At 40.3% G+C, this 16,580-nt stretch overlaps 1 protein-coding gene across 3 annotated transcripts; it reads right to left on the bottom strand.

The window, feature by feature from the left end:
* Positions 1 to 609: 609 nt before the first annotated feature.
* On the bottom strand, positions 610 to 14,917 carry LOC136421577 (protein PAT1 homolog 1-like). 3 transcript variants are annotated; one of them, XM_066409005.1, is made up of 16 exons: positions 14,786 to 14,917; positions 13,387 to 13,477; positions 12,568 to 12,848; positions 12,051 to 12,194; positions 10,826 to 11,092; positions 9,853 to 10,220; positions 9,230 to 9,361; positions 8,490 to 8,685; positions 7,926 to 8,067; positions 7,240 to 7,465; positions 6,865 to 6,939; positions 6,343 to 6,499; positions 5,650 to 5,781; positions 4,454 to 4,545; positions 3,586 to 3,735; positions 610 to 2,886 (listed from the first exon to the last, which is right to left on the bottom strand). In XM_066409005.1, exons 1-16 carry the CDS (start codon positions 14,822 to 14,824, stop codon positions 2,868 to 2,870), a joined length of 2,511 nt encoding a protein of 836 aa, XP_066265102.1. In that variant the 5' UTR covers positions 14,825 to 14,917; the 3' UTR covers positions 610 to 2,867. The 3 variants fall into 3 exon arrangements, with proteins under 3 accessions (XP_066265102.1, XP_066265103.1, XP_066265104.1); XM_066409006.1 differs by having other exon boundaries at positions 9,230 to 9,358; XM_066409007.1 differs by having other exon boundaries at positions 12,075 to 12,194.
* Positions 14,918 to 16,580: the final 1,663 nt, after the last annotated feature.

The raw sequence follows: 16,580 nt of genomic DNA, 5'->3' as shown, positions 1-16,580 counted from the left end.
AAAGAAACATCAAAACCCTGACATTATTTGATGTAAACAAGTCTAAACATTTATGTTACCCTCAACAGATCATAATGCGGTCTGTTTACAGACTTCATGAGACAAAGAGCTTGAATGTCCTGGGTTTTGTCAAATGATGGGCGGTTCGTGGGAGGTATAGAAAGCTATTATTACCAGTAATCATATTGCTGAACATTGCCAGTGGAGAAATATCCATTTTGGGGACCCCCTGGACAGCACTAAACTATAAACATTGTCCCAGCAACACATCTAAAACACTTTTTTTATTTACATGTTGACAGGTGTGCATGTAACGTTACCTCTCAATCTGTTGAGGGGAAAATAATAGATTACTGTAAATGCATTGAAGTCCACAGTGGTTTCAATTGTTCACACGTTTTTTGTGATAACCTCTTCTGTCTTCTGCCTGTCTATTCCCTTGTTTTGACCGTGAACTAAAAACCACCGTGAACACATTTTCTCCATACCGCGAAATTAAATCACTGTGAACTTAAATGCATCTACAGCTCTGAATTCCACTGCGATTTGTACTAACCATTCACATTGTTAGTGGCAAACAAGAAATTTCAAAAGAGACGGAGAAAAAAGTTGATGCTCATTGTGTTTTTATTCTATTCCCTTGCTCCAGATAACACAAATAACATTCTTTACGGTTCCTTTTCCAAAAAAATCACTTTCCCCTTCCAAAATAAATGTACTTGGGGAAAGTGTTTCAAGCCTTGAGGCATAACCACACACTAAGACTCACAAATGTCTTTTGAGGAAACGTTCGTAGACACATGGCCACATCACATATTCTTTCTACATTTGTTTTTCTTCATCTTGCCATCGTTACCAGTTACCATTACACAATGTTATATCCGAAAGAAAGAATCCTTGCATCAGGAAACTTTACAAAAGAAAACTTCCTACCTACTGAAATATAATACTAGTGATCAATCATAACCATTTCATAAGTGAAAGTATTCAAAGTGAACAGTAGCTTATCTAATATAGAAACTAAACAGAATTTTTTTCCTCCGCCTACTTAGCAATGAAATTAACACTGGAGCAACAACCATAACACGGTCAGGCCTTCACAAAACCCTTTCCTCTCGTTAGCGACGTACACAAGTTGGCACACACGTCAGACGACCACATGACACAGAACGCTTCCTGTGAGTGTTCAGCAGGCTTAATAAATGCACCTGGGGCATCTTAACAAATGTTGCCCTCACCCACCACATAATGTTGAGTCTACAAGTTCATACTCTACTACTTCTTAAGCTTCTACTTTGTAATGTGGAGAAATCAGCTTAGATATCTAATTAACATTTTTTTCTTGTTTTGTTCTATGCTAATTTTTTTTGTCACCATGCTCTTTTCATATATGCTATATAATATAATAAAATTAGAATATCAACAGAAAATTATACTGGCTTCTGGAAGTTGACTATAGCAAAGCATATGTACATTCGTACAAAGTTTGTCTTATACATAAACCTACTACACATTTGTTATGGGCATTCTGGTAATCTTGCATTGTAAGTCAATCAAAATCATTAACACAGGTCACAAAGTTGTCCTTTGTATTCAAATAAATGTGAAAGAGTAATCCGGTGTTTGCACTATTATGCATTCACAAACATAGCATTTTACCAAAACATTATACAGAGTTTCAAGCTGCCAATTTACAAGCCTACTGTGTTTATAAAGCTGTATAAACAATACATATTTGTTACAAAATTGTGATCCTACAGATCAATATTGACAAATTGTCTTAAAACAGTACTAAAGAAATACAAAATGTAGTTAATATGTCCGTATCAATGTCTATTCATTGTTTGGTACGATATGTTGCAAAGTTTTTTTAACAAGTCATGTACAAATTGTACAAAAGATATTAAATGATACAAATACAAAAGGCTAGAATTTATAATCAACATTCCGTTTTAAGCTATACCCTTTGAGTCACTGTAGAGATCAAGGTGGTTTTCATAATCATTGTAGGTAAATCAGTTCCTCTTCAAGTTGGCAGTCTATTTTCTAATAAATACATATACAAAGTGGTCAATCTCTCCACTAGATAGTAGAATTCCTCACTACATCAATGAAATTGCAATTCAAGTTAACAAGATGTCCAAATTAGGCCATAGAAAACAGTTCTCGTGCCAGTGAGACATATCTACATTGTAAGTACTTGTTTTTTTAAGTTTTTATATGATGTAGATGATAATATAATATAAAATAAATTTTCAGCCAATTGTGCAAAATCACATTGTACAAATGGCATCATACATGTACATGAACTGTAATTGTCATGGAAGGTTTTGTATCAAGAAAAGTCCAATGTTATATATCAAGGAGGTTAAATAGTGTTTATCAATATTTTTTCTTTTACTTTTATATTCCAGTTGTTACTTGAACCTGAAGACAGAATAGGTATTCCCAAATCTGGCACAGAGCAAAACCTGCATCAAAATTTTGATAACAACAAAAATGGAAGCTCATTTTCTATCCATCTTACTTGAAATTTGCTAACTGGTTTGCATTTCTACAGCAAAAAGTACAAAAAGGAAAAACAGAATTTGATAGCACCTTCCTTTAATATCATTTTAATTTCCCTCTTCTTTGCCTTCCTTTTACTGACAAAAAGTTAGTCTATACTGTAGATTCTTTTGAACAGCCTTGTACAAAATATCTCTGATCATCTCATTTTATCTCATCTTAATTCCGACAATTTTATTACCGTATCATGATTTCTTTTCAACACTAATACGACTTATAGGACCATTCATCTTTGGACTCTGTTGCTTGATTTTCTTGAGTGAATTGCTTGCCGCCCCCTGGCCACATTATGTATCATATCAAACACCATGTAGAGACCTGGAAGGAAAAGAAATTTATTTAGTCTTCAAAATCAACAATGAAGAGAAGAACACAAAACAGCACACCTAAATTCTCGTTACACATGAGGAAAATCGATCGGCCAACATGTCTGTGAGCTCTAGATTTTTTCTAATCATTTTCGGCAGTAATATACTAATAAGTCTGGCGTTCAATGTGATAGGGTAGATTTTCAGGTGAAAAATATGCAAGACTCTTGGGTGATTCTGACATTTGGCGACTTTCTAGCTATCTATCTGACCAGGGCTGTCTACAGGACCTGTCCCTACATCTTGGGACAGAGCTAGAGATATGCATTTGAGGCGCGGAAAAAATTTAACCCCATCTACCAACACATTCTGAACTTCATGACATCAAGTTCATGAAAATGTATTTTCCTAAGCTTGAAATATCAAATTGACAAAATGAAACTAAATAACAGTCATGGGCTCTCAAACAATGAGAGGGACAGAAAGAAATCTTAGTCTGTAAAAAGCGCTGTTTATGCCACTCTAATTTAAAAACACGTCTGTTCTTTTATATCTACTATAACCGAAAAGCGAGAAGTAGAATTTATCTAATGATAGTCATATTCTTTTGTATCCGTTAACTGTACTTGTTATTTTGTTTTGTTGTGACCTGTACTTCGCCAAGTGTGGCAGAAATGTGCAATAATGGTTTTCATTCATTCTAATTTACCTGAGCCTTTGTTCCAGCGCGGATGACGTCTGTTTGTCCACGAAGCGTGACACGTGGTTGGTGATACCGGTGGGAGGTTTGACGGGCGAGGCCAGGTTAGACTCAGGTACAGACAGGAGCTCTTTACACACCTGCCCAACAAGGTCTCCCCTACAACACAAGGTAACAGAGTTGTGTAGTTAAAGCAAATAAAAGTAAACATGAAGATATGAAAAGTTTGTTGTACATTGTACCTTCATGATCAATTTCCAACGTGAAATGTGTGTGAGATGCCCAGGGAGTATTTGCATTTAGGTTTTGTTCATGTAAAAATTGACAAGGTCTCCCCTGGAAAAAGAAGGAGATATATAGAGAGAAATATGGAAGACCACTTGGGAGACCGATAAAATCAAAACTAAGTCTTTATGGACATGTGGCTACTATAGACAGGATTCTTAATGTTTGTCTTGATGAGAAAAATCATCTAAGGGACCACCAAATAGGTCACATTGGCCAGGTAGTTCTTATGTACAAGCAGTCAATTGTACAGGTTTGACTGAAGATAAGATTAAGCCAATAAAAATTTTTGGAAAACATATGAATATGAAAAGCACAAGGAGCATTTCCATGTAGGTTCTGCTAATGTGAAAGTATCTATGCCACAAATTACAAATAGATAGAAAATCCCAAGAATAGGAAATGACAAAAGAATTTCTACAGTAAATCCATCCAAAAGGAAGAAGGAAAAATCACTAGAAAATTTCTCACATCGACTTTGTAATCCTTCCTACTTCCTAATCCTTCTTATCAAAGAAAGTTCCTGGTAAGAACCATATGCATTACATAGTAACTGACATTAACTAAAATATGTTACCCTCATAATACATACCAGAGAGCCTCTTCCTCCATTGGCGTGTCCACGTCTGTGTTAAACAGGGTCTCTGCTCTGGTTAACAGGGAACACAGGACAGACATACCGAACTGTGGGGGACACAAAACACAGTCAGCACACTACAACTTTGCTTTCTACTTTGTATCTTATGTAAACCATTCAGTAATCAACAGAGGAAATCATCACCATCATTATCTTTTGAGTGCTTATGTTGGGAAAAATATAATGTATACAGTATGGTGCACCAAATAATCTCAAACATCAGATTTCAGTACAGTCAAACCTGCCTAGGCGACCACCTCTTCAACGCGACCACCTGGCCATGGCGACCGCTTTTTCTCGGTCCCGAAAATTTTCCCCATAGGCACAAGCATTAAGCGGCCTTCCCAAGGCGACCACCCGTCCAACGCGACCGCCACGAATTGGGACCGCACAGAGCACAATCCCTGCCCATGGCGACCGTTTTCCAGCGGATTTTGCTGTCGGATTTGGCGAAAATGTTTTTAAGACCTTGACGGACAAAAATATATGAATAGCATAGATTCCACCATTAAGTGTTTTGATAAGACGTTCTCACTATAAACATTGTTGTTGTGCCCATCGCAATCTTATAGTTTACCGCAAGCTTGGTTCGGTTTGAACTCAATTTTCAATACGATCACGTAGTGTATGGCGTCAAAAAGTCAGATTTCAGATTTTTATGTGTACTCAAACGTAACGTGTGAATACGGGGGGGCGCTACGAGATCATTTTTTCAGTGAAAAGTATGACGGAAATTTGTAGACGATGTAGTATGAAAATATTACAACGATAACAGAAAATGTAATTTCTGTACTATGTAGGATCTTTCTGTCAATGAGAATTGAACCTGGTGGGGGTCATTCTGTCTAAAATCATATAATATTCCGACCATCTACGTAGTACACTGTATATTTTTAACACCTCGACCCGGGGACATGTTATGAGTGGAATCCTCTTCATGGCGACCACCTGTCCATCGCGACCATTTTTACTCGGTCCCCCGGGTGGTCGCCTTGGGCAGGTTTGACTGTATATGTAAGTAATCAGTACATCAATGGCCTGTCTTTGCATTTTAGTCTTGATCCATTTCTTGCCTAAAAACAATGCGTCATCTACCGATTATGTATCATCCACTGCCTAAGTTTTCTATGAGTTGACCGTTTTAACATTACCTTGTTCTGGACGGCTGCCGTGAGGTTTGCCCCATCATTCCCCTGTATGATGGCCTGTAGGAACGAGGTAAGGTGGTCCAGATGGGAATTCCTGATGACATGGCTGACCGAGGAGGACAGGTGGGGCAGGACCTGTAAACAAATAAACAAATGAGATAAATATGGTTGGGAGGAGAATGCTTTAGATGTAGTAAGGAACTTGACGAGACAATTTCTTCTTGGTACGTAAGCTGTACGTATAGAACAACCCAAGAATGGTGTACATAACTGTATCTGCTTCTTGACTATTGAACAGTGTCTCCTTTGTACCTTAACAGACTGTAGTACTCCCTGGCAAAGCTAGGTGGCACTGCAGAAATGGTCTACTTTGCTTTCATATCAGGGGGTCAAATTCACGAAAAATGTCTCAGAGGAAACATCCTGTATTTCCTGGCCAATTGGCCCTTTTAACAACAGAGCTGTTTCCATTTTTTTTTTTCTGTCCCACTCCTTGTTTCAAAGCCCATGTTGTTAATTTTCGTAGCTAAATCTGTCATTCCAAGCTTACAGAAATACATAAATTTGTTTTTATGGGATGGGGGGAATTTTTTCTCCATCCCAACAAGCAAATTTTAATCCTGGGACGTAAGGATACGTCCTGGAGACAGCATTGTGAGTAAAAATAACTTCTTATATATATCATAAACAACTGACCTCGTCCTGAGTGTCCTTCCTAATAAGGATAGCCAGGTTCCGGAGCATACAGGTGACCACGGTCGCTGCGTTGTCCCGGGGCAGGATGGGAAGGACACGCCCCACCAGAGACTTCCCCTTCTTGATACACATCCAGTGGAGGAACTGGTCATCATTGCTACATCGGAAAAAAAAATTACTTTTTCAAAATCTGGTCAAAATTTGCTACAAATAGCTTTATCACTTCTTCCAAATTCTTAAGTACAAATGGATTCATAATACACATCCACTGGAAGAACTGAACATCATTGAGATTATGATTACAAATATGAAAATGTGACAATCTTGTCACCATAGTTTCAACAATTTATTCCTCGAATGTGACCATTCTTCAATGTCATGGGACCATTGCCCAAGTTTTCCAAAAATGTAAGACATTGTGCTTACTTAAAATGATCTACAGTTCTAAATACATCATGTATCTAATAGTATCAATATCATCTATTAAATGTGAACATGTCTATTTGAACAGTTATCACCTACCTTCCATCAGCTGTAAGACCAAAGTTGTTGTAGATCTGGTGAACCATTCCTATCCTGGCCTCCAGGAGACTTCTCCTATAGATAGAATAAGGTATTTCAATGGACACTGCTGAATCTCATTCTCCTACAAAAATTACATGACTAGTTGAGGACAAGCTTCACAAAAAAACACTCACTACTGTACCTAACTCGCCTAGGTGCATTTCCAAGCACACAGGGTCAACCCTACTCTTTTCGATAAGTGAGTTGGGTTCTTTTACATGCAGAGGCTTGACGCTTGAACTCCCTCATACACTGGGCTGATGGCCAGCTTTATGTCACCATCCAAATTACTAATACAAAATGTATAAGATGACAGAAGAAAAACAGAGGTACCTCTCTTCCTCAGAAACACTCATGACTTTCTTCTCGATGTCCTCGAGTTCCAGCATGACGGAGTACGTCTTCTCTATCAGCAGCAGGAGCTCGCGGCGGCGGTGGTCCTTCCCGATCCCGGACTTCATGTCGTGGTCCTCCTCCGCGTGGGCAGCGAAGTCGATCAGCTTGCGAGGGTTGTTCACACTGGAGACCGAGACTCGTCCGAGAGTGTGCTCAAAATGGGCTGAAAGAAAGACAAATGAGAATACTTTAAGTGCAGAAATGTACGTGGTGGTTTTATGTTCGCCGTTTTTGGTGGTGAGCTCTTTACCGCAAACTTTAAACCACCTCAAAAAGCTATTCCATTGGGTGACTGTAGCGCTACTATTGTTTCAAACCTGCACTCAAAAACCACCGAGAACACTCCATTTTCTCCCTACCACGAAATTAAATACCCACGAACATTTCTGCATCTACAGTTATTACAGTCAACTTATGTTACAGTTTGGAAGAAAAAGGGAAAAGAGAAAATTTACACAATCATCATAACGACTATATTCCTTGTGTCTTTTACACAATATAGCTAATACCACGTTTATCTAGTTGTACTGTTTTCCTGTAATTTTTCATCTTTTGTCATGTCCTGTAGTACTAAACTAATTACACATTATAACATGTTTTTAATGCTCTTGTTATCATCATACCTGGTTTGTAGGTCCTGTGTTCCTGCTTGAGTTGGGGGGTGATGAGTTTGGGGGGGCTGGAGCCAGGGCCGTCCCCCTCCCCACTGGTGCCCTGGGCGGGGGGTCTCTCCGCCTCCTGGGCCATCTTCTTAGACATGTAGGCCTGGAAACAACAAAGACAATAATGTTAACTTTTTCGTAAATTTGGATTTTAGGTTGTTCAGTCAATACCAAACACAATACTGTATCAACATATTTTTCCACTATATTTGAGATCCTATTGCAAGAATTGATATAAACATTCTTCTTTATACACACGTAAGTAGACAAATGACCTCAATCCAACCATACACATTGACACCACATCTTCAGAAAAGACGCTGTAGCCACATAGTTCCTGTTTAGAACTTAATTCCAGCTCACACCGACATGACTTGTTTCGCCTTGTGTCTGGCTTTCTCAATAGTTAAGGCTTCTACCAACCTTCACCAAGAGAAGAAGCTGGGGAAGTCTGGTTCCAACTGAACCCCTCCACTAAATTGTTGGATGCCCAGTCTATAAATCCTAGCTAATAGCCTCCCTCACCTGGTAGTAGTAGTCCTCCATCATGGGGTTGCTGCTCTGTAGCTGTAACATCTGGATCTTCACGACCCACTCCTTCTCGCGCTGAGTCATCAGTCCCGCGTACTCGTCCCCACCGTGGAACCCAGGAGGCTCCCGCCAGTTCCGGTTGCCATGGGGACCGGGTCCGGGCATGCCACGTCCTCCAGGATGGTGACCACTAGGTGGAAGAAGCATGACATGTACATTTTTGTAAACCAAACAACATTCTAAACCTTCTCCCTGCTGCCTAACTCTGTAACCAATAGGAATTTTGTACCAAACGGCTACTTCAGAGTGCTAAAGGTGCTATCATAGCTAAGGCAGCATTTTTTCCCAATGCTTAAACCATTACATACCTCAAATCTGCACTTTGCTACAGGGCTGCTAGGGGAAGGCTTTGACATGATCATAAACAACAAAAGGTACATTCACTATACATGTTTTCGAAAGAAAGATTACATTTTACTGCTAAATCACATCAATTCACCATACTAATGTTTAATGTTTGCAGTTTTCCCTGAAATCTCTTCACCACGAACTTTTAACAACCGCAAGAAAGCTCCTAATTGTTTCAATTGCAAACTATAAAAAAACATAGACAACAATCCATTATCTCCCCTACTGCAAGATAAATCACAGCAAACTTAAAGATGTTTACAGTATCTAACCAACCTAGTTAATGGATTGATAACAAATTAATAAGTTAGTGACGTTTTCTGTACCCTCTCTGTTGCCTCTGTCTGAACTGTTGTTCCCTCTGCTGCAGGATCTGTCGGTGGTACGGGTGTAACAGCGCCGTGTCGTTCATGGGAGAGCCGCCAGGGGGCCCCTGATGTGGTGGTGGGGGCATCCTACTGACAAAAACATAACAGAGGAAACATTAGAAATTATGAAGTACAAAACATACAGAAATCATGGTATACAAGTCATAATACAATGTATGAACATGGAGGTTTGCCAAAATCACACTTCTGTTCTTGAACCTTTCTGAAAACAATTATTTGAAGTAACAAACCAGCTTTGCAGGCACACGGCACAGCAGCAGCTGGTTATATCAAACTGAACGACCTGTCACACCTAACCTTTTCACACCTAGCTACATATTAGCATTGTTTAAAGCTATCTAGTGAGGATGCCTCTCTAGAAAAAAAAAAAAAGATTTTTGAACACATAAATTCTGTGTTGATAACTGAGACATGACTTCTTTTCTGAGCTGGTATAAGCTATTTAGTACTTGGTACGTCAACCAGTTTATTCGTCATTTTGTACATCTTCAAAATTTTATTCAATCTTTATCAGCAAGTTAATGCAATAGTCCATCTAAGTAATCCATGTACAAACTTACCTGTGTTGGAAGGGTGATCTTGGCATGAATGGCATGAGCCCAGGACCAGGGCCCGGGCCAGGGGATCCCACCCTGTCCCCCCCTCTCATCATGTGTGGTGACATCCGCTCTCCTCCTCTCATCATGTGGGGGGAGAACCCCATGGGACCAACCATTCCAGGACGAAGGGGTGTTCTGGGGAAGGGTGGGCGCATGGGAGGGGTGGGGTGGCCACGTGGAAGGGGGTGTTGTGGGGGAGGGGTGGACATGCCAGGTCGGGCGTTGTGGAATCCTGGAGGGGGGTGGGGGCCAGGAGGAGGGGGGTGTGGGCCAGGGGGCAGGGTGTGGGGAGAATGAAGTGGTCGCTGTAAAGGCATCCCACCTGGGCCCTGGAAAATAAAAAGGTGTAAACCTGCAACCATCACAATAAAAATTCAAGGTTTTTAATGTACGGCCTAAATAATAATTTAACTTAAAGTGCATAAGTAAGCGACTTGTGTATATCTGCCTGATGGCAAATGATATTTTCTAACTAGTCAAAGACTTAGAGTCCAGAACTATCATGACTTAAAGTCAAAAATCAAACCAATAACAGGTCTAAAGATGCTCCTGTAATGTAATTTTCAGTAACTTTTCACAGAATTACCAAAATGTTTGTCATGTAAAATGATAGATTTTTGGGTATCGAGAGATATACCTATAAAAATATGCCTTATTAATGAAATTGAAAGGTGAATATCTTCTTTTCTATAGGAACCAGAAACAGGGTTGTCTCCAGGACCCATCCCTCCATCCCAGGATGGAAATTTGCTTGTCACCCAAATGGGAACTTCAGGACATAAAATTGATGAAAATGTTCTTGTAGGCTTAAAATGACAGATTTAACAACAAAAATTTTAAAAATTGGATCTCAAACAATGAGTGGGACGGAAAAAATTTAAAACTGGAGACAGCCCTGACCAGAAATATGAAAATGAAGATTCAGAAAACTGACCTGCATGGGCATCCCAGGAGGCATGTGGGTGTTCCGGGGAGGGGTTCCTATGGGGTGCATGCTGAGCCCACCTCTGGGATGGTGATTACTCTGGGGGGAGGCAAAGGACACCCCCCCGGGGGAGATGGCTCTCCCCAGGGGTGGGGAAGGGATGGCCCTAGATCCCGACCCCCGGAGGTCACGTTCTATATCCTCTAGCGTCCGCGCGGAGGAGGGTAGCAGGGGAGGTGATGACTTTCTTGGAACAGCAGAGACGATGGCAGAGTCCTGTATAGACACAAGGAATATTCACTATGATTGGCATCAATTTACTCACTTTAACTTAGATCTTTGTGTTTAGGTACTTTGTTGTAGCTTATATTTTACAATTAGCAGAAACTTTAGACTTTGAAATTGTGCTGACTAATACATTATGAGTTTAGCAAGCTAGAGCTTAATTTTGATAGAGCCTCATCGGAATGGTGAGAGAATATATGAGGTGTTAACTCTGGTAGCTCAACTTCGAATTCTATGCTATGGAAAAAACCTTTTGATACCATTGAACGATGGAACAATCTAGTTGCAAGCTTTTAATAAAGCTTGTGTCTTATTTTCAGATTCCATGTGGTGGAAACTAATATAGAAGTAATTTCTTACACAGTAATCAAAATTAGGCGATGTGAGCGATAAGTTAAAAAATAGGAGATGCTAGTTTATGCCTGGGCTATGCCTACATTAGAAAACCACATATCTATGACTATAAGTGAGCATCACAATTATTTTACAATATTTTGTAGAGATGTTTTGTGAAGTTTCAAAAAAAGACAGAGGTAGACTGACATCAAGCATCCATATCTATGTGAGTGAGTGTGTTCAAGCTGTTAGGATTGCAGTTAGAAACTCTATAAGCAAGCAAGTAAGCAAGTAAGTAGAAACTCTACTGCACCTATAGCTAGAAACCTAGAAGTTTCCACAAGAGAGGGGGACAGACCTACACTCCAGTAAAACATGACCACGTTACGTTCCTGGAAAGCTGGTGTGTTACACTGAATGATATATAGAGATACAGAAGTTTCCAGAGAAGAGAAGGACAGAACTTCACTCCACTAAAACAAAACCATGTTGCGTACCAGGAAAGCTGCTGTGTTATGCCGAATGAAAGTTATACCAGCTATACAGATACAAAAGTTTCCACAGGAGAGGAGGACAGAACTACACTCCAGTAAAACACGACCAATTTGCGTACCTGGAAAGTGGACGGAATCCCTACCTCCATGGGCAGCGAGCGCGGCTCAGTGGGCTCCGTTGGGCGCTGCAGGATGGTGACCTTGTTTCCCATCAGGGCGCTGCGTGACGGCGAACTCCAGATACTCTGTCGTCCAGGAGAAATCTGGGCAACGATTGGTCAAACAAATATAATTAGGATAAGAGCATCATAAGACTATTTCCTTTATCTACATGGTGTTGTAGCAAGTTATCAACTAAGTTATCAATTCCTTCATTCATTCAAGAGTATACGTGTACATGTACTTCCTATATCTACATTCTGCATACAGTAAAAACTGTCCAAGAAGAACTTAATGGACAGGTTGTCATTATAGACAGGATGCTTAATGTTTGTGCCAATGGGGAACTTCTAAGGGTCTGCAAAAAAGTGGTCACAATTTGGCAAGGTGGTCTTTACTAGTATGAAGAGGTCACAAGCACATATATACTTTACATAGCTAAAAACTCAGGTATGATACCATAGCTGTGTCACATACCAACGTTTCTGCCTGCAGCAGTGCGGGGGGCGAGGCGGTGTTGTAGCGATCCGGGGACAGCGGGCCTTTCCGTATGCTCATGATGGCGGGATCGTCAAACTCATCGTCAAGCATCATCTGATTGATACTTCGCTCCATGTCCTCCGCCACGCCCAGCCCCTGACCTCTGACCTGCCCCATGGCATCGTGGGAAAAGGGGATGGCCTGGCTGCCGCCATCTTTTTTCCTTAGTTCCTCGAGTTCTGCTAACTTCTTGTGATTGGACTCCCAGTCCCCATCATCTGGAATGATGTGGCATGTAGATTCTTAACATCAACATTTTGGTCTCTTACTAGTCTTAGTCTTGGGCTTAAAATTTTGTTGCAGTTTCATAGTGTTGTCATGTTAGAGGGTACATGTAGGTGATACTTTCATACATGTGTTAAAGAAAGATTCTTGAGAAAGACTAATTAAGTCGAAACCAGTCGAAGCGCTGTCATTTTCCCAATGCCACGAAATATGTTAAAGCATTTTAATTTACAAGTTTCACAAGTTCTTTACAAGACCATACATGTATATACATTCCCCTGTATTACGATATATCAATCTATGTTGTAATTGTAAAAATGAAGAGTTCAAGTATCTCATTAAAAATATTGGCTTTAGATTTCCAAAATCTTCATAAATCTGTGTCATTTGGTCAGAAACAACATACCATTCTGTGAATCTTCTACAGTGCAAACTAATGAGCAAGAGTTGTCATAAACGTGTAAATTTGCATATAGAACATGCATGATCAGCTTCTATGTCTGACACAATACTGATGATATTGTCCCCTACCAACGGCCCCTGATCCAAAAGTATCTTCATTCAGTCGATCAAAGTCTTCCTCCAACTCAGCCTCTGCTGACAGCCCCAGGTCATCTTCCCCCTACAGGAAAAAAACAAACAAAAAAAACATTCAGTTACAACAGGTTTGGTTGGTTTGTCTGTGTGTGTGCCTGTGAGTGTGATTGTGTGTATGTGTTTTGCATATTTGTAAACTGCATGAGGGTGGAACACACCTATTTGGGACTTTCATTAGTACTATAGAAGTACAAGCTGCAAAAGACCATGGCGTGCTGCTAGGTTTGATCCACTCACACTGGGATGGACCCCTACTTAAGCTCCCCTGAAACATAGGACCTCTGGACAGTGTAAAAGCCCTCTTACTTAGAAGGACTTCAACCCCTTTTACAAAATGCAGTAGAATGTAACCCAGGATTTAAAAACACTGGCAAGCTCCGCTTGGATTCAAACTCTTAACCTTCAAGGCTTGTGATGAAGTAGAAAGACTGCTGGTCATGTAACTGTTACATCACTGCACACTACCAAAATATTCCAGTTTGGGGTTTGCGTTGAGTAACTTGAGTTTCTCTTTGGACCATATATAACTAGGCTTAGTAGGCTTTACATTAGTTTTCTGATACTGGCATAATTTAACAACTTACTGTCATTTACATCATTTCAAATATGCTTCAAGCAGATGTAAGGGAGAGTAAATCCTATCGTAGTATCGTTGCATTTTCCTAACTGCCATTTACTGTCCCAAACTGCCTCTCCTCTATCATTGGAGACACAGATTGACAATTAATTTGGTCAGCATGGAAAATGTAAAGATTTGGCCTCCTAATATCTGCTTGGAGATTACCATACATATCATAATACAGTACAAAATGTGCACTTAGTTACACAACCACGGGTGTGTTATATATGCATTTGAAAACTGTGAAAACCCTTTTCTATGGAAAAGAGGGAAATATACTTTTAGTAGTGTGCTCGAGCTCAATGACACGTTACAGTCTCTTCAACTTTCACTCTCTGGCATTTTCCCCACTTGTTCTCGTGTTTTGACATGTGCTGACAGGCTGCTCCCACCCTCCCTATCACACCAGGGTATTTCACGACAAAAAAACGGCACAAATTGAGTTCAACGTCCTCAAACTTGATAACACAAAGGCAGTAATGAACCAAAGTTGCTTCTAAACCAGTTCTATAGCCGTGTTGAAGTCTTTTGGTCTTCCTTTGAACAAAATAAAATCTGGCGGGTTCCTGTCCTCCCCTGCCCCCCTCCCCACCAACATACCCGAAACTGAAAAGTCCACAGAATTAAGGTTCAAAATTCCGTATATTTGCGGACATTTTAGACTGTTTTACGGTCTTGTCTGCTAGAAGAGAGAGCCTAGTTTTCACAACTTACGGGTATGTCCGCGTCGAAGCCGAAAAACGTGTCTGCCATGGCTATATCCTCATTGTTTCACCTGCGAGCGGCCGCCCTGTGACTACGTGAATGGCGACACACAGACTAGGCACGGGCAGGTCATGGCTCACGAGCGCCACCTGGCAGTTCTGATCATTACTGCAGGTACACGACTAAACAAGGCTGATACGAGCGCTCTCTACTCATTCGTAGTCAAAGTGCAAGTACACTTTCAAGACATCAGCAGAAACGTGTCGGAAAGTATACGAAATTCGGGGGGAAATAACAAGTGGAGAGCAACAGAAACAGACAAAAAATTTTGCATTGCACAGATGCCGATCGCGAAATATACCATATAGACACAGGTTTTTAAGTATGACGCATATCCAAAATACATGTAACGTTACAAGTCTTTTTCAATCAAAGATGCTATATTAGAAGTTTTATTGGTGTCTCTATACGTTTGACCATATTCACTTGGCAAAGCAAACAATTGTTTATCCAAGTGCAAGCAAATAAAATATTGTTATCTTGGTGACATCTTGAGCTGTCTAACAGCAATTGGCGCCATCCAAAGTGGTATTTATTGAAGGTCTATACATCTGTGTGACCTTTCGGTCGTTTGATAGACCGTATTCGGGCCTTTTGATGTCCTAGTAATTATTCATAGGTGACCGCTCATGTTTCGCCGAGAGAATAGTTCACGTAGGGGCTGTATGTCCCACTTATGAGAATGACCACAATTATTTGATGAAGAAAATGAGGTGGGAGGGGCTAGCTAATACTGACATACAAGGCAAATTTGATTTAAAAGTGAAATTTGGTCAGAAGTGGTCAGAGCTTGACAAGGAGTCTTTTTTAATTTTCAAAATAAAAGTTAAAGCCAGCTCAGAAAAAAACCCAGATGATTCGAATTCTTGACACTTAATAATCTATCTTCAATGCAGATGCATGTAAAAGATAAGTAACTGTTCGGTTAGACGCGGGAGGCCGGCCTAAAATGAGGGGCTCTGGAAACTATCACAAATGTCAAATATAATAATCGTTGACCATTAACCTACGTGCCTTCAGGTACTTTTTCTGTGTGATTGGTCTGGTGCTATTTGTGTCAAATTGTGCGTGTGTGTCTCTGTATGATGATTTTTTTGTGACACCGTAAATTGAGCAGTGTTGTATGAGAGTGACCACCCACTCTCTTAGTTACTACTAGATACTTGATAAGCTCTCCTCATTGTGACGCTGTGGCCCCTCGACCCAACCTGTTGAGAAGACCTTATAAAAGTATGAGAGTGAGTGGCCATTTTGCCGCTATATTGCAATTTGATAGACTATAGTAAGTATTTCTCACGCGTTTTGATAAACCAACTATAGCTAAAACCAAGGAGGTTATATGTAACCTCCTTGCTAAAACAATACAATTTCACTATTATCAAGAAGCAAGAAGAAGCCGAAATCTACTGGTATATATTTGCCAGACTACGATACTCGTACCAACATGTGTATATTTATAAACATGGCGTTTCTGTGACCTGTACTTAGCTCGGATGGACAAAAACGTGCGCACCATGAAGGTTTTCATTCACACAGCAAATACACGTCAAGTCAGGTCAGGTCACAAAATCGGGACGAATCAGTTATTGGAGAGGAATGGCGTTGTTCTTTTTATATTTTGTCCCCTCACAAAACAGGCTGTCATAGATCCTTGTCGTTGGTTGGTTCTGTCACAGCCTGCTTGGAAATTCTCGATTTACGACATAAAAATCGTACGACGGCCTAACGACGAATATGACTGCGA

The sequence above is a fragment of the Branchiostoma lanceolatum genome, chromosome 16 (assembly GCF_035083965.1).
Source record: "Branchiostoma lanceolatum isolate klBraLanc5 chromosome 16, klBraLanc5.hap2, whole genome shotgun sequence".
NCBI lineage: Eukaryota > Metazoa > Chordata > Leptocardii > Amphioxiformes > Branchiostomatidae > Branchiostoma > Branchiostoma lanceolatum.
The sequence above is the reverse complement of the archived record's forward strand: the minus strand, read 5'-3'. Positions and strand labels throughout refer to the sequence as shown.